This window comes from Kogia breviceps, chromosome 3 (assembly GCF_026419965.1).
Source record: "Kogia breviceps isolate mKogBre1 chromosome 3, mKogBre1 haplotype 1, whole genome shotgun sequence".
NCBI classification, from domain to species: domain Eukaryota; kingdom Metazoa; phylum Chordata; class Mammalia; order Artiodactyla; family Physeteridae; genus Kogia; species Kogia breviceps.
The window spans coordinates 22,159,987-22,172,597 of record NC_081312.1 but is presented as its reverse complement, the minus strand read 5'-3'; the positions used below and the strand labels follow the sequence as shown (position 1 = coordinate 22,172,597).

General features: G+C 34.9%; 1 protein-coding gene across 1 annotated transcript in view; it reads right to left on the bottom strand.

The window, feature by feature from the left end:
• CEP128 (centrosomal protein 128) overlaps nt 1-12,611 on the bottom strand; it is a 445,779-nt gene that overhangs the window by 386,107 nt on the left and 47,061 nt on the right. Inside the window, exons 5-6 of the mRNA XM_067030654.1 lie at nt 2,972-3,098; nt 1,782-1,900 (exon numbers count right to left, since the gene is read on the bottom strand). Of these exons, the coding sequence (XP_066886755.1) occupies nt 1,782-1,900; nt 2,972-3,098 (246 nt within the window). The remainder of the gene's footprint in view (nt 1-1,781; nt 1,901-2,971; nt 3,099-12,611) is intronic.

Sequence of the window (12,611 nt, the reverse complement as noted above, 5' to 3'; positions counted from 1 at the left end):
GCAATACTAAGCAAGATATAAATAGTAAAAATATTTTTAAAAATCAAGAGAATGATTAACATAGAAGTCAAAATAGCTGATAGCCCTTGGGGAAAGGAGGAGTGTAAAAGAGGTTTGGGGTGTATTATAAACCTCTATTTCTTGGTCTAAGTGGTAGTTACATGGATTTTTCATATTGTACTTTTAATGGTAAATATGTATGCTATACATGTATGTGTAGGCTATAATTTATAATAAAAAACTAAGTTATACAAACTTGAAGAAATAACAAATTGATTCATTTCAACAAATTCACATTGTGCAACTAACCAGTGCCAGCAACTGTGCTGGGAAACAAGTGTCATGGGAGACAGACATGTACACAGAACCACAAATGCTGCACTGGGGCATTAAGAAAGTACACAGTCATATGGAGCTAAAGGTCATCGTAAGAAATGGACTAAAACAAGGAAGAACAATTAAAAAGACAGGAGCGGAGGTAATACAGCAGATGAACAACAGACCATTCACTTAGGTTTTGCCATGATGATTTTCCAGCTTTGCAAAGCAGAATCCTAGGACTCGTCTTTGACACCGCCTTTTCACTCATTCCTACCCTCCCCAAATGGTCATCTTCAAGACCTTTCATTTTATCCACCAAATAAGTTTTTAAATCTACCACTTTCTCTCCAACTCCATTTATCCTAATCCAAGTGGCCATCAGCTCACACCCGGAACACAGCAATATCCTTCTAACTGGTTTACCCACACTGACTCAATTTTCTACACTAGAGCCAGAGTGATCATTTCAAAGTAATTGTCACCCTCTTACATGGCTGTGCATGGTCTCAGGGTTTCACACTTGTTTAGCCACATGGCCTTCTTTAAATTACTCATAAGTGCTATCTTCCTTCCTGCCAAGGTATTTGTTCTACTCAAATGACTCTTACTCAACTTTCGGATCTCAGCTCAATCAGCCTTTCTTTGGGAAGCCTCCCCTAACTGGGGCAGGTCCCTCTATAAACACTCTTATAGCCCTATGCTTCCTTCCGTTAGAGCATGCATCTCGGCTTATAATTATGGGTGTATTTACACACTTTTTGATTAGTATCTAGCTCCCCCTCTAAATTGTAAGCTCCATGAAAAGGCAAGGTTTTCGCTCAGCACTGTTTCCAAGCACAAGCACTGTCCCAGGACAAAGGCACTAAATAAATAAAATGAAAGAGTAAGTAATATTAGGATATTGTTCTCTGCTCTAGGCTTTATCACATAATCCACACTAGCAAGTTGCACCTACCAAAAAATAACACTGTCAAAGGAAAGTTTCTATAAGGCGTCTTCTAATGCACTTGGTTCTGTTATCTCTTTATCTTGTTATAATAAGGGAAAGCTACAGATGAGTATCCTAACAAACTCTGAGTCCTCAATCTTAAAACTACCAAAACAAAGATGTCAAAGTCAGCAACATCTCCTAGTCCTTATTAGCTACCCAAAGCAATAACAAAAAATTTTTTTCAGCTCTTGCATAGAAGTTTAAAGAAGCAGAAAAAGAAATATAGCTATAGAACTAACTAAACTCACTTTTAAATGTTCTACAACATATAATCCTCCATAACAAAATTCAAAATAAATGTATGATGATGATCAACACATTGAAAATAAAATACTTTACTTGGCTTAAAAAAAAACATTACAAAGTTAGTGATGATAAAACTCTTAGTTAAAATACAACCATAAAATTCAAGTGTTAGTGATTTAAATAGAAATGCAAGGAACCAGACTACAGAATGGGTACAAAATACCTGGCCCATGTCATCAGTCTCCCGAACAAATCGGACACCAGTTCTGGACCTATTTCGTTTAATACCCTGTTGATCCCCATAGTCCTTCAGAGGTGAGGTAGGTGGAAAACGGTGGCTCTCTTTACAGAAGAAAGAAAAGGGAAAGGATTAAAAACACCACATGAGAAGAAACGATCTAAAATTTTACTCAGGAAATACACAGCAGACATGGATACATACATGTGCCCTCAACCTGGATTATTTCCCACAGACAATCACAAACAAATATCTTGCTGTGGCCATAAAATTCCACAAAACTGGCACTTATCTTGCTCTTAAAGCAGATAAAATGAACAACTGAAGCAACCTGGAACTAGAACACATCAAAAATTCTAATTGGCTGTACTTTTCAAAGAAGCAATATAGTATTTTCTCTTACATAAAAATAGTAAGTTGCTAAAGATAAAAAATAATCTTATGACTCCCTAAAATAATACTAATAAAACAGAATTTTTCAAATAACAAATTATCTAAAATCTGAATGGTGTTTAAAAATCAGTATAAACTAAACTACATAAAGAAATATAGCTGATTGTGACTTTTACTCATTATTATCATGACCAATAACGATATTAACAACACAAGCTACTAATGTTCACTGTCTAAATCACCTGTCTTCACTGCAGACTTTTCTAAGTCTCTTCTATTCAAACATGAACCTCAGTGCTGTAGGAAAGTATAATTATATGCAAACTAAGTGTTGTCACCTTTTATGTAGCCATTGAAATCGAGCTGCACACCAAGGATAAAATTCCCCTGTTATTAACAAATGTCACAGGATATTTCATAATGAGACTTTTGAAAAACTATGAACCTAGGACAAGACTTCTAATCCAGAAAGTACACCCACAGTAAATCCTATTTGTGTGTGTTTTGACTGGAGGCAGACAATTAAATAAGGTTCTGTCAGGTGAAGCTCTACATGGTCCACAGAGCCTGAGAAGAACAAAAGTAACAGACTCAGAATATCAAAGTCCCATTGAACATACTTCAAAATATTCACTCTAAAATCCTGACTGCATCTTCTAATACCTTATTTGTATGATTTTATGTATGGATTATATTTGTCTAAATACTACATGTATTCAATATGCACTTCAGGAATATTTTTAAGACAAAGAAAAGGTTTTCAGAACATCTGAAGAGTTTACCTGGCACAGTGCCACCATCGAGGTCACTTGTACTCAGACTTGTAACAGAAATACTTCTCCCTCCTGAGTTTCTCAATAACCGTTTACTCCGCAGTTGGCCTATTGATTGTTCCAAGTTTTCTTTTAACTAGATTAAAGGATACAATGAAAGGAGATTTATTCTCTTTAAAAAACTTCCAGATACAAATAGTCTAGAGATTTTAAAGCTATTTATGAACTATCTGGGTTCCCAAAGAGAATTTATATCAGAGAAAATTTTGAATTAAGTTATGTTAATAGAAATATAAAAATAGTAAACATAAATATTTTAAGACCCAATTCTAACATCTGGTTTTAAATAGCATCTGTCATTACCTATTCCATCTTTCTATTACCATCAGATTGATGTGCCACCCATCCTTAGAAATATAACAAGGCCAACACATCTGAAAAAGAGAAAGCCTTCCTCTCTTCTAAACATTCCTTCAGAAACCTCAGGTCTATAATAAACAGGAAAATGAAGAGCTGTCACAGTGACTTCTGCTTTGAAAAAAAAGTGCACCACCCAATTCTGTATCAGAGTAGCTTTCATTCATTCAAAGATTTCAAATCCCGGAAAACCATGTGGTCAGATGTTGGACTGTTAGTACAAACTAGGATCACAGTTGTCCAAATGATCTCTTCAGGTTATTAGGAAGTTAGCCAGCAGGGAATATAAGACAACATCTTTTAAGACCTAAAGAGCTACAATAAGTAAAATCACGCTTAATACTGAGAATATCACCCAGAGCGGTACAGAACTATCGACCTGAAAAGAGGATTCAACTAAAACCCAAAGGAACAATGAGTAAAACTTAGGAAAATCTACATACCCTGAAGTGCTGAGAAACTTCTGGTCTAGACATTTTAGCCAAGGATGAATAAAAAATAATATTAATAAAAATAAATGTATGGATCCAGAAAACAAGTCATCTATAACTCTTTAAAGAGAATGTCAAAACAAAACAATTGATTGAAAAGAGAGGGCTTCCTAAATTCAGCCAGAATTAAAAGGTAGAACACCACTTATGGAGGGAATAAGTTGGTTTCCTTGGGGAACTGTGCAGAAAGAAAGTAGCTTCAACTGAAGGAAGAGCATAGCTGAAACAGAATATGAGTCACAAATGAGCAAATTCTTTTTCACTTGGTTGTTTGGACTTAGCTGTTCTGGAGAATCAAGGTTAAAATAGTCTGGATTAAAAGAAGTAGAGTTAGAATTTCAACAATTTATCTCTATTACCACTCTCATTTCTGAAAAAAAAAAAAAAGAAAGAAAGAAAAAGCTAATATTTCCATACCCTCTGTTCCCTGCTTCTCTAAATTGGCATATGTACAATACCATCCTGCCTGAGTGTTCACCAGCTGTAGGACCTAGACTATCAATCCAGGAAACATAGAGATGAGGCCTGGGAAAACTAAGGTCTACCTGGAGAGTAATTTATACACAAGTAAAATAAAAAACTATGTTTAACATGTAAGTAGTCAAGAGGTCTTACACAGTGAACACAAAATAGCATATCAGTAATCTATGACAAAGAGTCAGAATAAAATTGTACAATGTTAAAATTAAAAAGCTCAAATCCAAACTGTTACATGAAAAAAGGACTAGAAAGGTAAAATGACTTTAGATCACAGAAGTTAGTGACAGAACCAGCTCTACTAACTTTTCCTGTGTTTATTATTTGCCTCTTTCAAGCTAAGCCTGATGTCAGTATCCCTTTTTTCATAGTTGTTTTTCTTTTAATTGAAGTAAAGTTGATTATCCTTTTGGAAGTAAAGTCAGTTGACATTTCTAATTATTGCTTCTTTCTGAAGGTAATTTGACCCTTACAACTCTGGCTCTGTTTAAGATTTTCTCTTTGACTTTGAGTGTCAATGGTTTTACAATGATATGACTACGTACAGCTTTACCTGTAGTTATCCCATTTCTGACTCATAGAGATCATGGAATCTATAGCTTAATCTCTTTCATGTGTTGTAAATTTTCAGCCACATCTCTTCATTCTTTCTGCCTCATTCTTTCTTTCCTCTCCTGGAAATCCAGTTGGATTTAAGTTTTATCTTTTTTACCAAATCCCATGGGTCATTTATGCTCTTTTCTGTACTGTTCATCCTTTCATTCCTCCATTCTTCTTTTTTGATATATTATGCTGGTCTATCTCTCAATTTATTAATTCTCTCTTCAATTGTATACAAGCTGTTACTTAATCCATCTGTTGATGGTTTTTTCTAATTTATTTGTTTGCTTATTTTAGTTATATTTTTCAGTTTCTTTAATTTTCATTTTTTGGTTTTTTTTGTTTGTTTTTTTTAGAGTTTTCAATACTTTGTCAAAATTCTCAATCTTTTAATTTCTTGAACAGGTTAATCATAGTTATTTTATAATCTCCTACTAGTTTCTGTTGTCTGTTTTTTCCCTTGGTTTTCAGTCAACTCTTGTATTTTCTTATGCCTGAATATTTTTGTCATGTGATAGACACTGTATATGAAAACTGTAGAGTTATTTAAAGCTCTGGATGATGACACTGCTTCAGAAGGGATTTGGGTTTGCTTCTATCAGGAAGTCAGGCTAGAGTCACTAGGAAACCCAATGTACCTTAATTCATTAGAACTGAGATGATTCAAAGCTAGGCTTCTGTCCCCAACAGCAATGGTCAATTTTCAATTTATCACTGCTCTTATTTTCAATTCACCATTTTTCCTAGGCTATCACCCTTTGGGGTCTCAATCAAAAGCTGGAGGGTTCCTGAACTCCAATTTTGGTCCCTCTAGCCTCTTTGAGTCTACAGATAGCTCTAATCTTATCTGCTTCTAAGCCACCTCTTTTGAAATCAGCTACTGCCTTGACAGAGAAAGAGTCCCAAATGTAGGACTCTTCCTTCTGGACTTCTATTTTTGCCAGATCTTGACTATAAAATTCCTCTCTGCCTTGGTAGTTCTCTGATGGTTTCATAATATTATTTTTTACATTTTTTTTGCCTTTCCAGTTGATCTGAATGGGAGAGTTGACCCCAAATAATCTTATCTACCAATGCCAGAAGCAGAACTTGCCAGCATCCTTTTTATGTGGGCTTATTTGCTAACAAATACTGAGCTATAACTAAAAGCTGATTAAGAAGATGAATTTTATACACACATGCACACACACAATATCACTGCTAACAACAATAAAAAACTCACCATGGAACATATGGAAAAATATTGCAGAACAACAGAAATGATACATTGCCCCCAAAATCTAGGAGGAATAACAGATGTTGGAAAATTGATCATTTCAGAAATAAGATAAAAAGTTAGACAAACTATTTGGCAACCTCATTTTAAAACTCTCAAAAGATATATCATAAGCCATTGAACAGATGAACAGGCTAATACATAAAGACCAAAAAAATGAACTGTAAAAGGTAAATGAGTAAGATGAAGATTTATTTTAATCACTCCTACAAACATCATAGCAAAAACAGATCCTCCACCTAAGATACAAACCTAAACATGTAATAAAATTAGAAACTACACTTTACGTAGCAATAATACAACAGACACAGCACAAAATCTAGTCATGATGTACAAAACCAATTTGATAACTCCTAAAATACAAAAACCAAAAGATAAAAAGATATAAAATGTGTTTTAAACTTTTTAGTATTATAACTTCTAATTAGGTGCAAAAGCAAACCAAACTCGAAATTACATAAAAACAAAACAACACTAATAAAATTCAATTTAATATTAATATATAATACTATGATGGATAATGCTATTTTGCTGAAACTAAATCAGTGTTCCACACAGACTGTGGTACTGACTGCAATGGTGTAGATTCTAAAAGTTGGTCATGAATATGTCACCACATATCAAGTGTTGATTCCATTTCCCCCATTTTCCCCTATATAAACTACCACAAAACCAGCATCACAGAACATGTTATGACATATTTTCACCTCAACTTGATATAAATGTACCATTTACATATTAGGTCTAGTCTTTTATCTCTGTTCATTTGACATTAGACTAAAACAAATGAAGCATTACTATAATGGACCAGTAAGAATAAAAATAAAACTTGGGCACTGAAATTGAATGGCAATACTTGTTTGCAAGGTAGTTTATCCAAATTGTTAAGACATGCTTTTAAACATAGAAGTCAAGTGGGAAATCTCTCTATAGCCAAAGATGAAATAATTTGGGCATCAATAAAAATATTAACTACAACGGAATAAAGCAGTTCAAATATGAATAAATTTGTGAGCTAATGATACTCAAGGAGAAAAAAATAGTCACTGGTCACCAGCAGAGAATGCTAGGGAAATAACTCATTATTTTGGAAACTAGTAAATAAATTTTAAAAATTTTAAACTGTAGGGGCTTCCCTGGTGGCGCAGTGGTTGAGAGTCCGCCTGCCGATGCAGGGGACACGGGTTCGTGCCCCGGTCCGGGAAGATCCCACATGCCGCTGAGCGGCTGGGCCCGTGAGCCATGGCCGCTGAGCCTGGGCGTCCGGAGCCTGTGCTCCACAATGGGAGAGGCCACAACAGTGAGAGGCCCGCGTACCACAAAAAAAAAAAAAAAAAAAAAAAAAAAAAAAAAAAATTTTAAACTGTATACGCTTTTAGATTAACATTAACATAGCAAATTTTAAAATCCTCATAGAGGTCTCTGAAAGCCCTGTGACATCTCTGTTTGAAAGTCTGATTTGAGACAAAATATAAGTCAAGCTTAGAGAATCGAAAAATACATACAACTCAGAAAGACTGACTATACTGCACATCAAATCTATGAAAAGAGATCATCCAGGCAGCAATGGGTACTCCATATAAGAAGTGTGATCATTAAAAACATCATAATTCACAAGGACCAGAGGAAAGCCTAGCAGTACTTTCCTCAGTGCTACTCCTTTTGTTTCTGTTCCTGTTGACATATTTCACACCCTAATATTTTATTTTGAGGAGGAAATAAGATAATGTATATAAAACAATTAGAGCAATGCCTAGGGAAGATTAGTTTGTTGAGTAAATGGTAGTTTTTACTGTGATGATGACAGACAATGAATATAAGAGCAAAAGTAAATGAAGAAATGGGATGTTTTAATCTGGAGAGGCTCTTTAGAAGAATGTCATTCCCTAAAAATGACTTCACTGAATTGTTCGAGTTGTATATCTACAGGCTCTTAAACAGCAAAAATATCAATATTCTCACTATCAGCTATTTCTTTTTAAGCCCACATCTAACTCCTCCATAATATAATTCAAATTTCATTCCAGCATTATCACTTTTCATTTCTTTGCCACACTTTCACCTTCTTGACCAATTCCTTTATTATTATTATTTATTCTTGTAAAACAGCATGCAGGTTTATCATTGGGAGGCAAGGAGGTATCACAACTATAATTCTCACTGTCTGTGACCCATCATCAACAGACTTAAAAAGCAGCGATTTGTTATTTATACAATATGTGTGGACTGAAGAGCCAGCAGCAAAGTTTGTCCTTTTTTGCAGTTACTCATCGTTAATATACTGTTGTCTTAGCTGAAATGTGAATTGTGTTGTTTGGAGACTGGTGTTATTTGACCAAATAGGGGTAATGAAATTCATGCACGTTGAAACCATGCAACAAGGACCAACTGTCTACTTTTCAGAGTCCTAAAATAGCTGCTCCATGCATTCAGAGAGGTTTTATAGCTGTATTCAGTGGAAGAGTATGCTCAACTCCACCTCACCTGGGACCAGAACTCTGGTTTGTTTGTTTAAGTAAAAAAATATTGACTTTCCAAAATTCATTAATAGCAAGCTTCTTGACCAGTTTCTGGGAAGGTAAGGTTTCCAAGCAACTGTAAACAACTAAGAAACTAGGCACCAACTTCACACACACTATCAAAAATGTCTAAGAAATAAATCATATTCAGTAAAATTTGACTTCAATAAGACGAGATGAAAAAGGCAAAGAACCACATGGGTAAACTTCCTTGGTCTATTTACAGTTACTGATACTAATAACCAGTGTATCTCATGTATTCACATTCTCAACAAAACTAATCATGTCCTTGACTATGCTCACTGTGAGAAAGAGAAAAAAATATCACACTAAAACTAGTCACTAGGAAATTCTTAAAAGATATCTACCATTACTTCCACAAAGAGACCATAATAAAAATAAAGTAAGAACAGTGATTACTCACACATAAATGCAGTAGCTACCAAATATTCAAATAATTAGCTTACATACAAATGAAAAACACAACTTTAAAAAAAAGAAGCCAACAAAAACCTTGATAAAAATTCTAAATGCTGCAATACAAAGTCAGCTTAAATTCTGGAAACCATTAAAGATCCTATTTAGTTTCTCCAGATACTTTCTTATTCCAAAGTATCCCTTCTTTTCATACTAAGAAAATATATCCCCTAACATAACACAGATTATACAGAAATGCATGCAAAGTATAGGTAACTGCATTCACTTAGCTGCATAGTTGAGCAGAAATTGGAAAATTCTGAATATTTCATCTAACCATTTCGTTTTGTTTTCACCTGATAGTAAAGAGTCAGTATTTAGCAAACATTCACAATGTATATAGCACTGGTGACTATGGAGACAGTTTGTGTAGTAAGTTTAGATATACCTATAATGTTGACATTAGAAACAAAAAAAAAAAATTCAAGTACTTTGATTTACAAATGTTAGGGGTCAACTTGGCAAAATCCAGGGCAAAAGTAGAGGCATAAAAGAGGTCATTTTAAAAAGTTTTTCCTGGGTAATAATGTGACCCGTAGGCACATTGATTAAGTGCTTTCTGCTTGACTTTCCTTCACTGCCTGTTTCTCCACAGAATGCCAAGCTTGATCTGGCAATACACTGCAAAATAGATTGGTTGTAGAGTTAATTTTATCAGCTCTATTTTGGTTCCTTACAGTCTATTAAAACTAGAACAAAGAGAAGGAGGAGGACAAAGAAGGAGGTGGAAGAGGTGGAGGAGGAGGAGAGTTTTATAAAATTAGAGTGCAAATTTATGGTTTGCATACTTTTCTGGTCCCACCATCTGCTGCTGAAATATATTTTTTAAATGGTTGCTGCTATCTTATTTTTTATTTACCAGAAAGATCATTAGCTCTGACTGCTATCCCTAACCTCTCTCCATAGGCTGATTTATGGAAATATAAGTCTATACTAATACTTCTGAAATTTAGAAATTCCCTTTCAAATGATACATCATATTTATTTATGTGACTATTTTATTTTTAAATGAGATCTCATATATTCACAGCCCATATAGCATACATATTCTAACAATTTTTAAATTTTTTTAAAGTATTTCCATATAATATTCTGAATGTTATTAAATGAGCATACATGGGGGCTTCCCTGGTGGTCCAGTGGCTAAGACTCTGAGCTCCCAATGCAGGGGGGATGGGTTCAATCCCTAGTCAGGGAACTAGATCCCACATGCTGCAACTAAGAGTCCACATGCCATAACTAAAGATCCTGTATGCCTCAACCAAGACCCAGTGCAGCCAAATAAATAAATAAATTTTTTTTAAATGAGCATGCATGGAAAATGGAATGTGCTCTTAATAGTACATTATTGTATTTTGGGTGGACAGACAATATAATCATGAACATAAGGGGGAAAAAGCAGCATTATGTATGCTGTCTAGCATATACTTTGAAGTCAAAACAATCAGATACACCTATCACTGTGAACGTTACAACACATTATGTTGTTTATAGTCACAAAAATACACAAAAGAAACTAAAGTTAGGCGCAATGAATTCAAGGAAAGGAAAGGAAGAGTACTGAGTGCCTATAACATACGAAGTACTTAGTGCCTATAATGTACCAAGTACTTAATCTATATTAAGAACATAGCAAATACTTGAAGATAGGGATTACTGGATGAATTAAAGAAGTAACAAGAAAAATGTTTATCAAGTGTCTAAAACAGCGTGACTACTTCAATAAATGTTAGTTATACTAAGGCATATATAATTATGTTCATTTTTCAGATGATTAAACTCAAGTTCAGAAAGGTTTAATAGGGCTTCCCTGGTGGCGCAGTGGTTGAGAATCTGCCTGCCGATGCAGGGGACACGGGTTCGAGCCCTGGTCCGGGAAGATCCCACATGCCACGGAGCAACTGGGCCCGTGAGCCACAACTGCTGAGCCTGCGCATCTGGAGCCCGTGCTCTGCAACGGGAGAGGCCGCGACAGTGAGAGGCCCGCGCACCGTGATGAAGAGTGGCCCCCGCTCGCCACAACTAGAGAAAGCCCTCGCACAGAAACGAAGACCCAACACAGCCAAAAATAAATAAATTAATAATTTAAAAAAAAAAAAAAAAAAGAAAGGTTTAATAACTTGCCCAAAGACACTGAAATGGTTTCTAGTGGAAAAAAATCAGGATTCAATTTTAAGTAACTCCAAAGTCTACTTTTCCACTAGCCTCAAAGCAAAATTTTGTAAAAATTATTCTTCTGTCTAGTAGTTTCATGAGAAACTTGGCAATAAAATTTTAAACATAAGACTCTAAGAACCTAATTCCTAAGATCTGAAATATATTTACAAAAAAAAGGTCCTAACAGAATTCAGTTGTTCCATTACAATTTCTTACCCATAGATTCTCACTACTTAGCACTGAAGTTGTTAAAAGATGGAACAGTTCTCACTTTTAGGACAATTAGTAGAACTCAGCCAGAGAGAAAGGGATGGGTACCTTCAGCTGTGGGATATCACAAGTGGCTTGTGCCTGGCTCCAAACCATTAACATTAAGCTTCTGGGCTGTCACTATGTATATTTGACAACTGAAATCCATTGAAAAGAAAAAAAACCTGGACTTTATTATTTAACATACAAATTCTTCTAAAGTTCATATATGCCAGATGGTAATGTCCTATTACTCCCAAAGGGAAATTTTAATCAGAGTACTTAATTAGAAGAAAAATTACCTACTAATGCAAGCCTCTAAGCTCTAATTTGATTTCACTATATTTTAACCACTCTTTACCTTAAAAATGTACTTAATGAATCTGCTGATTTGAATCAAAAGAACTGTATCTTTCTTTTATACCAAATATTAACTACTTTAGCCTCATCAGTTGCTGTCCAAATTTCCACTGCAGAAGGTATTAACTTTTTATGTTGAATATTCCTTCTTGAGGGCATTCCATTTTTATGGCATTAACATAAAGACAGACCTGTTCTCTCATGAATAGGAACACACAGCTCTAGAAATGTTCTAAACATTAAGCTAATCAATTGCACTACTTAACACAGGACTATATGTTCCAAATATTCCCAGTAAACTTTCATATAAAACCAACCCCACAGGTCCTCTTTGGACCAAATGTTCTCAGACCTCCCAAGAAATTTACAGCATGAGAAATAATGCAGGATGACACTTACTTAAGATCATGAAGTTCACTAAGACCAAAGATCCTAAGTCATACTATCCAACTTAATATGGCTCATTGGTTGGGCCAGCTACAAGAAAGGCTTGTAAAAAAAAAAAAAAAAAAAAAAATCAGTGGTTGTTACTTAGGAAGAAGGGGTAAACCAATGCTGGTGTAGGCAACCTTCAGAATCCACCATACTGCCTTAAGTGACAGCTAGAACAGCCAACTTTGGCAAGC